The sequence below is a fragment of the Heliangelus exortis genome, chromosome 28, assembly GCF_036169615.1.
Source record: "Heliangelus exortis chromosome 28, bHelExo1.hap1, whole genome shotgun sequence".
NCBI lineage: Eukaryota > Metazoa > Chordata > Aves > Apodiformes > Trochilidae > Heliangelus > Heliangelus exortis.
The window spans coordinates 5,199,053-5,212,839 of record NC_092449.1 but is presented as its reverse complement, the minus strand read 5'-3'; the positions used below and the strand labels follow the sequence as shown (position 1 = coordinate 5,212,839).

Genomic DNA, 13,787 nt, shown 5'->3' with positions numbered 1-13,787 from the left:
TTACATCCAGGTAACAGCAGAAAAAGTTTTCAGTTCTAGTTTACTGGCAGCTTGGTCACAATATTCCTTTATGTAATTATCTACCTTGTTCACAACTATGCTCAAGAGGATGGGTGGGAATGGCATTTAATGAAATGTGGTAGAAAACAGCCCACTGTTTTGCAGTTTGGAATCTCATTGCTTCTTCTCACATTATTAAAACCAACAAAGAAGAATCCTCCTGTAAGATGTATGGTTTGTAGCCCAAGACTGCAGGACTCCTATCAGGCAAACCTGCTGACTCACGGGATGGATTTCTGCTGCCTAGCACACCCAGAAAAGAGCTGAGATTAAAGGTTCTCCTTCATTTCAAGTCCCAAGACAACCTGTGAAGAATTCTAAATGTATTAATAGCAAAATCATAAATTATGAACAAAAAGCTGAGTCATAAAAACCAAAAGAAAACACCTTAAGGTATCTGGGTCAGAAATCTGAACAAAGAGTGGATACCTACACCAAATATCTGAAATGAATTCATGAGTGTTTCTGCTCCAGAGTGCCTCAAGGAGAAAGCACATCCAAGACACAACTACATAACCACTGCTTCTTCCAGCAAGACCATAATACTAAAAATATTATGTCCAGTGTACAGCTGTGTCAGTGAGCAGAGAAAGGTAAAGTGATTTATCAAAGACTGCACGTAAATTTAGCCACAGATGGGTGGAAAACAGCTCTGTCAATTTATCAGCTCCTACTCCTCTGCCTTTGGAACCTGAGCTTTCATGCAGAAGAAATCCTAAAGGACTGGAGTTGTCATGGACTGGTATTCATCTCAGCCATGCAGAGAGCTTCCCTCCTACAGCTGGGCCTGAAGAAAACCAAACCTGCAACCTGAACTCATGCAGCAGCTGTGGATCCCACCCAGCCTAAGGCTGACTTTATCCACAGTCTCTCTAAGAAACTGGGAGGAAGAGAGGAAAAAAGAGAAAAGATTAATTGCACAAGGGAGTGTACTAATCTTTCCTTTTCAGAGTAGGACAGCAAATATATTTATTTGTTTCTCTACAAGATATTTTAAAATATTCCTCCCCCAATACATATTTTTACAAATCTGTAATAGTTTTGGCAGAAATTTCAAGCCCTGCCAAGAAAGCTATTTGAACTGAATCTTTAAAGAGAGGGGAAAAAAAAAAAATCAATTGCTGCTGTAAATGATGGTCTATTTCAGTGTGTATAGATATAATATTGGGAAAGCACTGGCACTTGAACAGAAATAAACAAGAGCAGACAAGTTATTTATAAAAATGTTTTAAGAGAGCTAGCTTGCCCCAGTTCTTCACTGATCTGCCATCAGAGAGCTGGGCCCTCACCTTCTTCAATCCCTTTGCTTCTCTCCTCTTCCTCCAGCTCTGTCCCTCTTTTCAGCTCCTCTTTCACTTTAACATCTTCCAAGGCAGTTTCCATAGCCATGACATCCCCAAGAGACTTCTGATCCTCTGTTTTATGTCTTCTTGGTTGACTTCTTTTTCTGTGAGACCTATAAGTACAGAAGTGTGATTTGACATAAAAGAACAGCCTTCAATATATAAAATCATCACAGCCTTAAAAAGCTGAATACAAAACAGAAGGATCTTTTTTGGAGAGGAAACACAAGGTGGCTAACTACAGGGCAAAGCAGATATCTGAAAGGAACAGATGAACCTTGCATAAAACAACATTTAAGACCCATTCAGAGAATTGTCTGAGTTTCTTGCAGAGCTTTTCTCACCAGTACTCATGTAAGCTCACGAGCTGCAGTTAAGATTATTTTAATTGTATTATACATTTATTTTGCTTGCATTTCAAAACATAGATGAAAATTTGTTATCAATCTTCCTTTCATCCTCTGCCTCCACCCCATCATTTCTTTCCATTCTGTAAGTGCTTCCCTTTGGCAAATTGCTGGAAGTCTGCAAAGCATCATCTTCCAGCTTTGAAACACTACCCAGCACTGCCAGTTTCTAAAAACACACTGTAATGAATGCATTCAGCATCATCTGTAGGCAGTCTATGACTTTACAGTATTATAATTCACAGAGTCCAAGGATCTATGAAGAAATAAACTAAAAAAGTGCACATTAATATGATCAGAGTAATACTGACAAGCCAACAGCAATGCTGCTCCTTCTAAAGAGTCAATAAAGAGATCACAGTTGCCACAGTGCCAAAACAAATACAAATTCAGAAGTCAGGATAATGTCTTTTGGTTAGGAACTCTTATCAGGAGCCAAGCACCCATGCTCAGTCCCCAGTGGGCCAGGGAGGGAAACCAGGCAGAACCAGAGGCAGAAAATTTGTAGGTTGAGTCCAAGAGAGTTTCATAGGTGAAGAGATAAAGAATAAAAAGAGAAAGAAATCAACACAGGAAATCCACTCACCATCTGCCAGAGGCAGACCAGTGCCCAGCCAGTCTCAAACCAATGGCTCCTCAGCTGCCAACCCCCCTTCTGTCTCTACCCCAGTTTTTATAGCTCAGTCTAACATTTTATGGTACAGAACATCCCTCTGGGGCAGCTGGCTCAGCTGTGTCCCCTCCCAGGCTCCTGCCTACCTCTAGTTGAGTCACCAGGCAAGGGGCAAAGCAGATAAAAAGAGAAAGCCTTGCCATGGTGCAAGCTGTGCCCAGCCAGAGCCAACCCATCAGTGCCTGATGGGCACAGCCACCAAATCCCAGCCACAGCCCCTGGGCTGCTGTCAGGTTTGTTAACTCCACCCCAGCCAGACCCAGAACAATTGTTTTTTAAACTTTTTTTCTTTTTTTTTTTTTTTTTTTTTTTTTTACAGGATCTATCAAAGAGCTGCTTGAATGTTGGGTTTAAGTCTAACCAGCTCTCAAAAGAGACTGAATTTCAGACCTGGAATTTTTACCCCATTTTTAGCATGTCAAGATTGGTTTGAAAGCAGCAGGTTCCAGATGGCCTCCCTGCTCCAGGCCCTCACATCTCCCATCCTGCCACAAACCATGAAACACAAACCATTGGCCCAAAACTCTAAAAAGAACCCCAAAATTCAGCTTCCCATCCTCAGAGGCAAAAAGTTCAGCTGTTAATTAGATTTGGTGTACAAAGGAGTGAAGAGCCCTTCATCAGGTAACCAAGCAAGAGGGAAGAAAAGAAGATAAATCAACCTGAGATGGATGATTAATAGAAAAGAAAGTTGATCCATATGCACAGTGATTTATAATTGCTAGACTCTGGCCATATGGTAGCTCTCCAAGTATAGATGTTAACTTCACACCTGCAAGACATTCATTAGCAGGAACACTCAGCTGAACTCAGAAGGATCAGCTTTTCACTTCACCCATATTCTAAGTACACATCACCTTCTCTGTGGGGGGAAAAGCAAGGTGGGAGGAGGAGATAAACCTGTAAGACTTTTCCATTGCAGCTGGAACTTTCCATACTTGGTGAAGAAAACAGCAGAGTAGACTCAAGTGTTATGAGTTATTTTGAGTAAAGCATGTGTTTTATTTCTGTGGGGTAGAAATATGCCAGGCAAAAATTAAATCACAAACCACAGGAAGAAAAAAAAAATCTTTTTGCAATGCTTTTAAGGTAGAGAAAAATTAAGATAGGCAGAAAGAACATCATTTAGAGAAACTCTGCTTCCAGACTGACAAGTTGAAGGCTGTACATTTCTAGAAGTGAAGATGTTCTGTATGTGACATAACTCACATACCAGCACCAGGCTTTTTGTGGACTGGACTAAAACAGCCTCCTGCTGCAACCATAAAGTAAACAAAGCTGAGTTTTTCAAGGTAAGTATGAATGACCTCAGAAGAAATAACATCTCTCTCTGCAGAGCTTAAAAGCTCCATTTTCCAGGAGAGCTGGCAAAAAGTAGTGATTGTTCTCTTTGAAGAACAGACCACAAAGTGACTTAAATTAAGTCGATACAACTGTGAAGAGGTCTGAGCAGAGGTGAATCCCATTCTTCCAATAAAGTCCATCCTGCTGAGAAAAGTCTGTCTTCAAGTAAAATTATGTCTCTCCAAGCATAGGAGAGAGACTACTGCTAAGCAGTGTTCAACAGCTTCAAAACTGCTTCAGGATAATACTGACATAATCTAGGAAACAATGAAGAGAGATAAGGGGGGGAAAGTACCTGAATCTTCTGTGACAGCTCAGGTTAAGAGAGAGGCTTCTCTGCTAAGCAGAAGGAAAATAATCCTTGGTGCTGATACAGTACATTGCAACTGTGCAAGCATTACTTAAATATAAATAACCCTAATGGCCAAAGGCAGTAAAGAGATTCCCAATTTCTGGATGTAGAAGAAAAAGATCCAGGGACCCACTGGAGTTCAGTCGTTGACCGTAGTGTAGAAATCACAATTTCTGACTCTCAGACTGTACTGCTTTTCCCAAAGCTGACTACAGAAAGAATAGCTGAAAACATTTGAGGAAGATAACCCCTGGAGTGGAGCAACACTGCAAACATCAGCTATAATACCTGATTTGTTATGTATTTTTGGAGCACAGGTCTGCTGGGGAACATACTTCCCCATTTCAGTGTTATAAAAATAATGGGCAAATCATTTCAGATAGAAAAGGCAAGACACAGGCTCACCAGACTAAGCAACAAACTCCTGGAAGACAACAGAGGAAGGCAAGTGCTAGAGGAAAAGGGATAATATGACTAGTGTGTTTTCTTTTTCCTTTGATAATGCCTAAACAAATCAGTTATCATCAAATGATTAGGTCAATCATGTTTAAACAGCTACTCAAAGAGGGCCCCAGAAACCTGTAGTCTATTTAGAGCTTTTTTCCTGGATTTCAAAGACTTGATATTGGAACTGGAATTACAAACAATATTTTATCTGGATGAAGCAGTACAATTTCCAGAGACTGCCAATACTCACACCAGAAATTCAACAAATACTAGATGAGAACTAGAAGAGTCTTATTCTTCAAGTAAGCTTGATAAGGAAGTTCTCCCATCAGCAGCTCATGTCTGCACCAAACCAAGATGAGGTCTGAGAAACCTCGATGCCCAAGGGCTTTCTCTGCCTTTTCAAGGAAGCAGACATGCAAAAAAAAACTAACTGAAAAGGGAAAACACCTCCAGAGTTTGTTTTACAAAACTTGACAGGAATAAGAATGAAGTTATTTAAGTTGATGAGAGAAGTCACGTACCGGTGTTTGTTGTCCTCTTCCTCATCTCCTATCCTATAAAGCAAGAGTCCAAGAGTAAAAGGTTAGCATGCCAAATTTTCAATTCAAGCATGCTGAAATACACAAAACCCCCAAACTTGTAGGAAATTAATACAGAGATCAAAGGAAGCACAAAAAGGCATGCATGAAATCCCTTTTGCAATTGATGGGGTTTATCTCCTGCTTTCTGATGAGTGAAGCTATAAATATTTACTTTTTTTTTTTTTTTTTTTTTTTTTGTCTTCCAGGATAAGAGATGAGATCTGAGAGGGCGGAGAGCACCCTACCTTCAGAAAACATGCACTTCTACAACATTTGAAGGAAACAGAATGAGGGAACACATTACTCACAAAAAATTGCAAGACAAAGTGTTTAAAAAAATAATATGAAGTATCCAAAACTAAGAATCAGAGCAGATAAAACACAGTTCTCAGACATAATTCCTTTTTCTCTTTACCTGCGAAGCAGTTTAGACTTCAGCTCTGGTTTTGCCTCATTCCAGGCATCTAGTTCTGGGCTAGTCAGAGCCGTGGGTTTCATATGGTCCAGGACAGCAATGTCCTTTCCTTGTTTCCACAAATCATAACGTTCTGGTTGCAGAATCCTCACAAAGACATCCATGGAAATCTTCACCATGTCTTTGCGGCAAGTACACTGCAAGAGAGACACCAACACCACCTCAGATCCCAGGAACAGCTGAATCTGCCTTTCTCCAGAGGCAAATTAACACCCTACACAGGTCTGCAAGGCTGGTGCTGGGTTACCAGAGTGGGGCAGTGCTACGAATCTTTCCCAAGAATTTTCCTCTCCCTCTAAGCCTACCACGACCAAGATAAAAGCTCCTGGTTGCAGTAACAGCTTTGGCCAATGTAGACCAGGTCTGAGTCTGATCTCAAACCTATTTTCCTTCTGTTAGCCAGGCTCTTGCAGAGTTCCTCATGCTGAGAAGAGGTTATTAATATCACTTCGTAACAGAAAAAGCCTTAAAGGAACAAAAGAGTAACCTAGAGAACAGGGCAGTCAGACTCCATAATTATACCTCGTGACACTGCACATAAATCATTCACAAGACTGGGGAACTCAAAAAGGCTACAACAAGAACTCAATTCTGCATCTAAACCACACATGCCTAAATTAAAGAAAATGTGCATTATGCAGTTCAAGTACTAAAATTAACCTCTGGGATCACACCCTTAACCTTGCACATGGCTACACAAAGACTACTTGCAGGTGTTTTGACTTAGTTATCCACGAAGCACAGAATTAACAGGATTCTCACTCAGGACTGAAAAAGAGGCAGCAATGCCCCAGTACCCACCTGCCTCAGAGCTTTGCCATGGTACGTAAGGAATGGAGACCCCTTTTAGTTCTGCTCTAAGGTGCAAAGCTTTGCTTGGTATGCACCAAATTGCTTTTCAGCTTCAAAGTGAGGGTAAGGTGATTACAGACACTTTGCAGGATTTGCTTTTCACCCTCCCTCCACACCTCCAAACTATTCTATCCTTTCTCTTGGCAGAAATGCATGAAATTAAACTTGCTTCTCCTCTTCCATTTTTCACTGCCATTATTAAAAGATTTATGGCCATAGTTAAGAAAGACTTTTTCTGTACAGTTCTCAGCCATTCCAGTTCCCTCCCAGCTCCTGTTTTTCATTTTGCAAAGACCCCTGGCTGCCTTCTGCTGCTCTGACTGGGGGAGCAGTAATAACCCCAGGCTGCTGGGTGGAAAGGGAGTATTTCTGGACAGGCCCTTTCAGGAAAACTCAATTCATTTAATGAAAAATAGTGTGGGAGAGAAAAGCTGGAAATATAATTTAGCCAAAGCTGGGAAGGAAGACCACAGATGGTATCCATGCTTCAAATTCCTGACCAGGCAGAAGCCTCTCACCAGCACCTCCATCAATATTGGTTTAAGGGATTTGTATTGAGCAGATTTGCAATCACTTCTGCTTAAGAAATTTTAAAAGCACCTGTACGGTGTAAGAAAGAAGAATACAGAACCCTACAGCACACATCATCAATGAGCCACAGAGATTGACCTCCTCTGCCTTTACAGAGGATGAAAAATGGCTTAAGAGAGGCACAGCCCACTTTCTGATCCTGACCTGGAACCAACATGCTGCAGCACACAGATGGCAGCTCCTTCAAATCAAGCAGAGCAAATCCTGAGTCCAAAGGTCTCCAGTACAGCCTGTGGCCACCAGCAGTTTAAGAGTCTCCCAAATATGTGAAGCACACACAGATTACCAAGAAACCACACACTGAGCTATTTGGATGCTATTCAGAGAAATGACACTGTGGGCTGCAATCTCCAGTGTACCACACTACCAGAAGCCTGCAGTAGCCAAGTTCCTTTCTTACACAAATCTAACATGATGTATGTTTATATTTCAATTTTAATTTAATTTTATTGCTTTCAGACTACTAAGTATGAATAATTTACAAAGCCTCTTTCCTTTGGGGCTTCTTCCAGACCATACTTATATTTCCTCAGCTGCTGCACTTGGTCACATTCACCTTCCCATACTGGCCAGGGTATTTTTCCATACCCTTCCCTCAGACTCAGCAGCAAGATCCTGCTTAATACAGCAAATGCTTCCAACACAACTCCAAAAGAGAATTGGGTGAGGGAGGGGGGAGAGGGAGGAGAATGAGGGAGATCAGAGGAAGACACTGTGGGCAGAGAAGGGAAGGAGATTTCCTTTGCAATGAAATCCCTACAGGTATTTCAGTTCAAAAGTAGCAAGCTTGTGTTTCCTGCCAGTGATACCCATTTCCATTTATTGCCTCCCCCTCCATATAAAGGGAGTCATACTTCTTTCCAAGTATTTAACCGTGCTCATAAACACATCAGACTACATATTTCCTACAAGGTATTATTCCTACACCTCCCACCTCCACCTCTCCCTATCCTGCTCTCTACAGATCACGTTCACTATATTCCATTTTCCCCTCTCAAATTCCAACACTTTCATATTCCATTCCTATTAAAATTTACAAAAATAAAATATTTAAAATTATTGTGCCTGCATTTAAACACCACCACTAAGGAGAGAAAAAAAACCTTTCTGTGAGCCCAAACAGAACCACCAAGCCCCAGTCCAGGTATTCACCCAACTCCTACAACCAGCAGCCCCATGAAAAGATTTAAGAGCCATACAGATACCCAAATCACAGACCATGGCTAAATGGCAACCTGAAGGATACATCTGGCATCTCAGAGTGACAGGTGAGAAATTTAAAGACCTCTAATCAACTATCTTCCCATCCCCAGAGCACTCCACCAAACTGCTAGGGAACAGCAAGGCTGTCAGAGCCACAGTTCAAACAGAATAAACAACAGAATATTCATCACTGGGACCTCTGAGGACTGAGGTCCTGAAAGCAGGGGTGGAAAAAAACCAAAACAAAACTCAACTCAATTTTTGGGTTAGCTCTTTGCCTTCAGTTACTGGGGATCTCAGATCCAAACCAGCAACAAGAAGAGATTTCATATTCCCAAAATCTTCAGGAATGTCATTTGTTCCTAGGCTTTTCCTAACCTCATCTCTACTTTTTCAGAAGTTAATGACTTTATTAATCATACAGGATAAGAACACACAAAGGTAAAGTGAAATTTAGGCAAAGGCAACTTGCAATTTAGGGACATGCAAAAATATTACAAGGAAATGCACAATGAAGCACTTTTCAAACACAGAAAATCAGCATTCTTCCTCAACTTCTTGTTTTATTATCTGCTTCTCAAAGTTGGAGACTGTGGTGAAATATCTGACCACACCAGGAACCCTGGCACACCAATTATAACTCAAAGACTGATAGTGGGGAAATTTGTGGCTACTGAATGTGTAAATTTTTCTTATATTTGCTAGATTTTTTAAAAATAAGAACACTACTAAGTCTATACAAAAAAAGTCAAATAAAAAGCCTGTCTCCTGGCAGTAATGAAATGATATATGGAAAATGCAGCTTCATTCAGCCTCAACCTCCAGCATCATTTTTGTAAGGATATTTCCCTCACTTCCCAGCTATTAATGCTGAACTGAACCTCATCTGTTCCATAACATATTAAAAGTTAATGTAAAAACTCTTCTCCTGATGTAGCAACACTCACCAAATTGATATTTTTAATAGAAATCAAATATTAAAAATTACAAAGGCACAAAGGCCATCATCTGGATGTGCTCCAAGATCTTCATGTCCCCAACACAAGGAGGACAAGGAGCACTTGGACAGAGTCCAGGAGGCCATAAAAAGATGATCTGAGGGCTGGAGCAGCTCTGCTCTGGAGCCAGGCTGAGAGAGCTGGGGGTGTTCAGCCTGGAGAAGGCTCCAGAGAGACCTTAGAGCACCTTCCAGTGCCTGAAGGGGCTCCAGGAAAGCTGGGGAGGGACTTGGGACAAGGGCCTGGAGGGATGGGATGAGGGGGAGTGGCTTTGAACTGGAAGAGGGAGATTTAGGTTGAACATGAGGAAGAAATTCTTCGGTGTGAGGGTGCTGAGCCCCTGGGTGCCCCCAGAAGCTGTGGCTGCCCCATCCCTGGCTGTGCTGAAGGTTGGATGGGGCTTGGAGCCCCCTGGTGGGAGGTGATGGGTTGGAACTTTAGGGTCCCTTCCAACATAAACCATTCCATGATATGATTCTATGATGAATTGCATCTCTGTGCCTGACAGATGAGTGGCAGGTGTTCCGCAAGTAAATGAGGAGTTAAACTTTGAGGAGAAGAAGAAAAACCTGAACTGCATGGCTTGTATCTTAGTTGGTAGTTGAAAGCTTGTGGGAAGGAAGATGAGTGTTGACCCCCTGTTTCTAGACTAATTACCAGCATTGCCCTAAGTCTCAACAACAAACCAGTTCATTAGGAAACCCACTGGAAATCCTCTACAGAATTTCATAAACAAAACAATCAGGCTAAAATTTCCACTGACTCCCCCTGGTCCCTGGCTGCAGGGCAAGATCTCTTGCTCATTCCCTTAACTTCCTTCTGCAAATGTTCCATGAGGATTTTTTTTGTGGGTAAAAGAGTTGGGCAAGTGACAAGTGGTGTTAGCTGAGGATCCCACTCCATTCAAAACAAGAGGATTCTGGGCTAACACAGAAAAAATGACATGTTCCATTTTAGGCAAATAAAATAACCCATCCCAACTGGCACGTTAATTTTTTTTTTTTATCTTTTACTATTCTGTAGACTGCACCTGTGAGGATGCTGACTACTGAATATGTCTCAAAGCCACAAAACCCTCATCCCTGCAAGATGAGCACAAAAACAACCAAGGGGTCAGAATCACCTCGGTGGGATCCTGAATGCCTCAGATAAGGCTGAAAGAACAGGAAAAGAAATTCAGTGCTCTCAGCAGCACTACAAGAAGGAGATTTGATGAAGTACCAGTTCCTTTCTGCTTTGACAGGCTCATCTCAGTAGAAAAAAATAAACAAAAGACTTCTTTCCAGTGGTTATGATGTAGTCTACAGCATTCTGAGGTTCTCTCAAGGTATTATTCTTCTGCATCACAGGGCTTGCAGGCAGTGAAAGCAGCCTAACACCAGCCACTGTCATTGGCAGAAAACATCATTTCTGCAGGTCAGCACCTCGTGTTCATGCATTAAGCACAAACTCAGCATGAACTGACATGGCTTGGTGAAGATCTACAGCTCTGCAGTGACAAGACACACCAGACACACTCTTGCTAAGCGAGGGAATTATACTTTTATCCTCCTGTTTGATCATTTGGCCTTTTAGTCATGTGTCTGAAAAAAAGAAAGCTGAATGCTGGGCTGTCTTACACACCTGTAAACCAACAAATGAAGCAGTAAACCCCATCATTTTGTACCAAATCAATGACAACAAAGATCTCTCAGCAGTTTGTGAGAATGTGAATAATTATTTTTGGTGGAATATGAAGTGTGGGGATCTTGACAACCCAAGATTTGCTTCTAGCATGCTACTCAATTCTTCCTCCAGGAAATGACAAGTATTCTGCAGGAGTATTCAAAAGGACAGAAAAAAATATATTTTCAACTTTGTATCTCCAAATGCTGCAACTTAGAATCAAGGGAGAGTTGATGTATAAATAAGGGAGGCAAGACACTGCCTACTAATGCCAAAGGAAACAGCCAGTTGGGTGAATACAGAGCATAAGCAAGGTCTGAATGCTGATGACCAAGATTAGGACCTGCCCAGCTCTGAACCATCCCCATGCCAGCTGCCATGAGGGAACCATGCTGGAAGAAAATTAGGTGCATGGCTATCAGGAAAGACAAATAATGAAGAAAAATGGAGTTAAAAAAGAAAAGAATTCATAAGCAATCTACTCTCACTGCACTGTAATAAGAAGTGGGCTCTATTTTTTGAGTGTTTTTCATGTACAAAGCAGAGAGGCAGGAGGGTAAAATATGTTGCCTTTTAGTACCCTGAAGGAATTTCAGTGGGGGACATCAGAAAGGAAAGGTACTTGATGAGAAAGTGTAACATCAATTCACAGCTATTACACACTTGTACACTGCCTTCCAGAGTTCTAACATCACCATTTCAACCCTCCTTGAACAGAATGCACTCGAGTTATTTATTCTTAGGTGGAACAGAAGACTGCTCTTCCTTCTTCATCTCTCTGCCCCCACGTGTCACCCCTGAAGCAATTTCCATGGAGCAACACCAGCTGCAGGGGAAAGCACAATGCTAAGGCAGCTCTTAAAGGGATTTTTGATGGCCTTGCCATCCCAGCCTCCCCAAAGCCAGATGACCCTTAAGCCTCTGCTCTGACACATGAATGATTGGGGCTGGTAGACTTTATCAGGGGCTCCTGTGTGATAGAGAAGCTGAACGAATAAGCTGCAGGGAGCACATTCTTCACTGTGCTGTTTACTGCAGGCACAAAGCACACCACAACCTCAAGCCTATAAATCACAGGGCTAGTGAGGCAGAGAGAGAATGGGAGACTGTGTAAAGCCAGCAGCATCAGGACTCCCTGGGTTCAGGGCAGTTTTCCATCCCAGAGATCCCAGCAGTTTCCATTGCAGGCTCTCAGAGTCACCCTGAGCTGGCAAAGTCATCACGAAGCAGCAAAAAAACAGGGCCCATATGCTTTATACCTTGCAGTAATTAAAGTGAAGTAAATTAGGCTGAGGAGCATAAATAGGCCTAGTTGGTTTTTTTCAAAAAGAAATCTGTTTAAAAACCCCAGATCCTTCCCCATTCATTGCTCTAAGGGTTATGCTGAGCAGTGAAGGAGCTGAGCTGCTCCCTGCCCCCAGGTAGAAACCTCCCCTGGGCTGTAAATCAAGTCCTAAGCAGTTAATAATTACATTCTAGATTTACATTTACATTAGATCTAGATTTACATACATCTAGATTACATTCTAGATTTAAAATCAGCCTCCCAGATGCCCCTTCCCAAGGGCAGGAGATGCAGAGGGGCCAGGCCATGTACCTGCCTAGCACCCAGCCAAGCAAACAGGAATCAGTCCTTAGGCCCAGCAGCAGCAAGGACTGAAATCCTGGGAACCTCCAGGGTGTAGTTGTGATGCTGACAAAAACATTAAGTGTTCTTTCCTTCCTTCATTAACAAAACTCATGACAAGCAACCTCCCAGTCAGTACTTCTGACTGGGGGCCATGGGGGATGATGGGGGAATCTCAGAAGAGAGCTGATAAAATGAAGCTCCAAGACACTTCCAGAAAAATAACTGTCTCCTTTCCACTGTAGCATGAAAAAAAATTTAAAAAAAAAAATTTCCTCTTTATTGCACCAAATTGGCGCTTTGTTGAGAGTAAGGTATTAAGGATGTTTACAAATACCAAAAGAAATAAGTACCTCAAAAATACAGAAATTTTATACAAAAGCAATTTTGAATCTGTCTGACAAAAATAAACTATGGAAATGCTATTCCACAGCAGATTGAATTTTTTTTTTAATGTATTCTAAGCTTAAATGGTCTCATTAGAGTCAGTTAAGGCATATATACAAAGTAATGCACAAATACAATTCTGATTTCCTTTATTTTGGGGACCAATTTGATAATATTACCAATCAGCTTCTGCAAAAACCTCATGAAACTTATTTTCTTGAAAAGTAAGGACATCTCGTGAGAGGAAAACCTACTAACATCTGAACAGTAAGAAGTAAGCTTCATTTTTACAATGAAAAATATAAGCAAGGCAATTTGGAGTCCCAAATATTCCAAATGTAAATTTTAAATCTGTTGATTTTCCAGTATGACACAAAAATAAAAGAAAAGAAAAGCTTGTCTTCCCTTTTTCCCCGGGGAAATGACTTCACAGCAGAGCAGGACTGAGCTGCCCCAGAGTGGAGGTTTGCATGGCACTACTGCACAGGATGGGATGAAGGCTGCTTATTTCAGAACATAAAATGTAGGATTTGGGAAGGAACTTGACCCCATTTTATACCAAGAGAGATAATTCCAGCACTCCCTCTGGAGTAAACAGGAGATAAAATGAAGGTATGAAAATGTCAGCTGATAGCAATGCAGACGTTATCATCCAGGAGTGTCTGCTCTTAATATAAAGGGCAAAAAACTGTTCCTCTCCCATCCACTTACTTCCAGTCCAGTTTGCAAAAGAAATAGAAAAGCTGACCTGTAAGGTACACACCAATTTCTGTACACTC

At 41.6% G+C, this 13,787-nt stretch overlaps 1 protein-coding gene across 4 annotated transcripts in view; it reads right to left on the bottom strand.

Annotated features, from left to right (window-relative positions):
• KDM4B (lysine demethylase 4B) overlaps window positions 1-13,787 on the bottom strand; it is an 83,066-nt gene that overhangs the window by 24,592 nt on the left and 44,687 nt on the right. For 2 of the 4 annotated variants that reach the window (XM_071728063.1, XM_071728066.1), the window contains exons 9-11: window positions 5,626-5,822; window positions 5,151-5,183; window positions 1,350-1,516 (exon numbers count right to left, since the gene is read on the bottom strand). In XM_071728063.1, coding sequence (XP_071584164.1) covers window positions 1,350-1,516; window positions 5,151-5,183; window positions 5,626-5,822 — 397 coding nt within the window. Of the gene's footprint in view, window positions 1-1,349; window positions 1,517-5,150; window positions 5,184-5,625; window positions 5,823-13,787 lie in introns of those variants that run through there. The other 2 variants (XM_071728064.1, XM_071728067.1) reach the window with 2 other exon arrangements.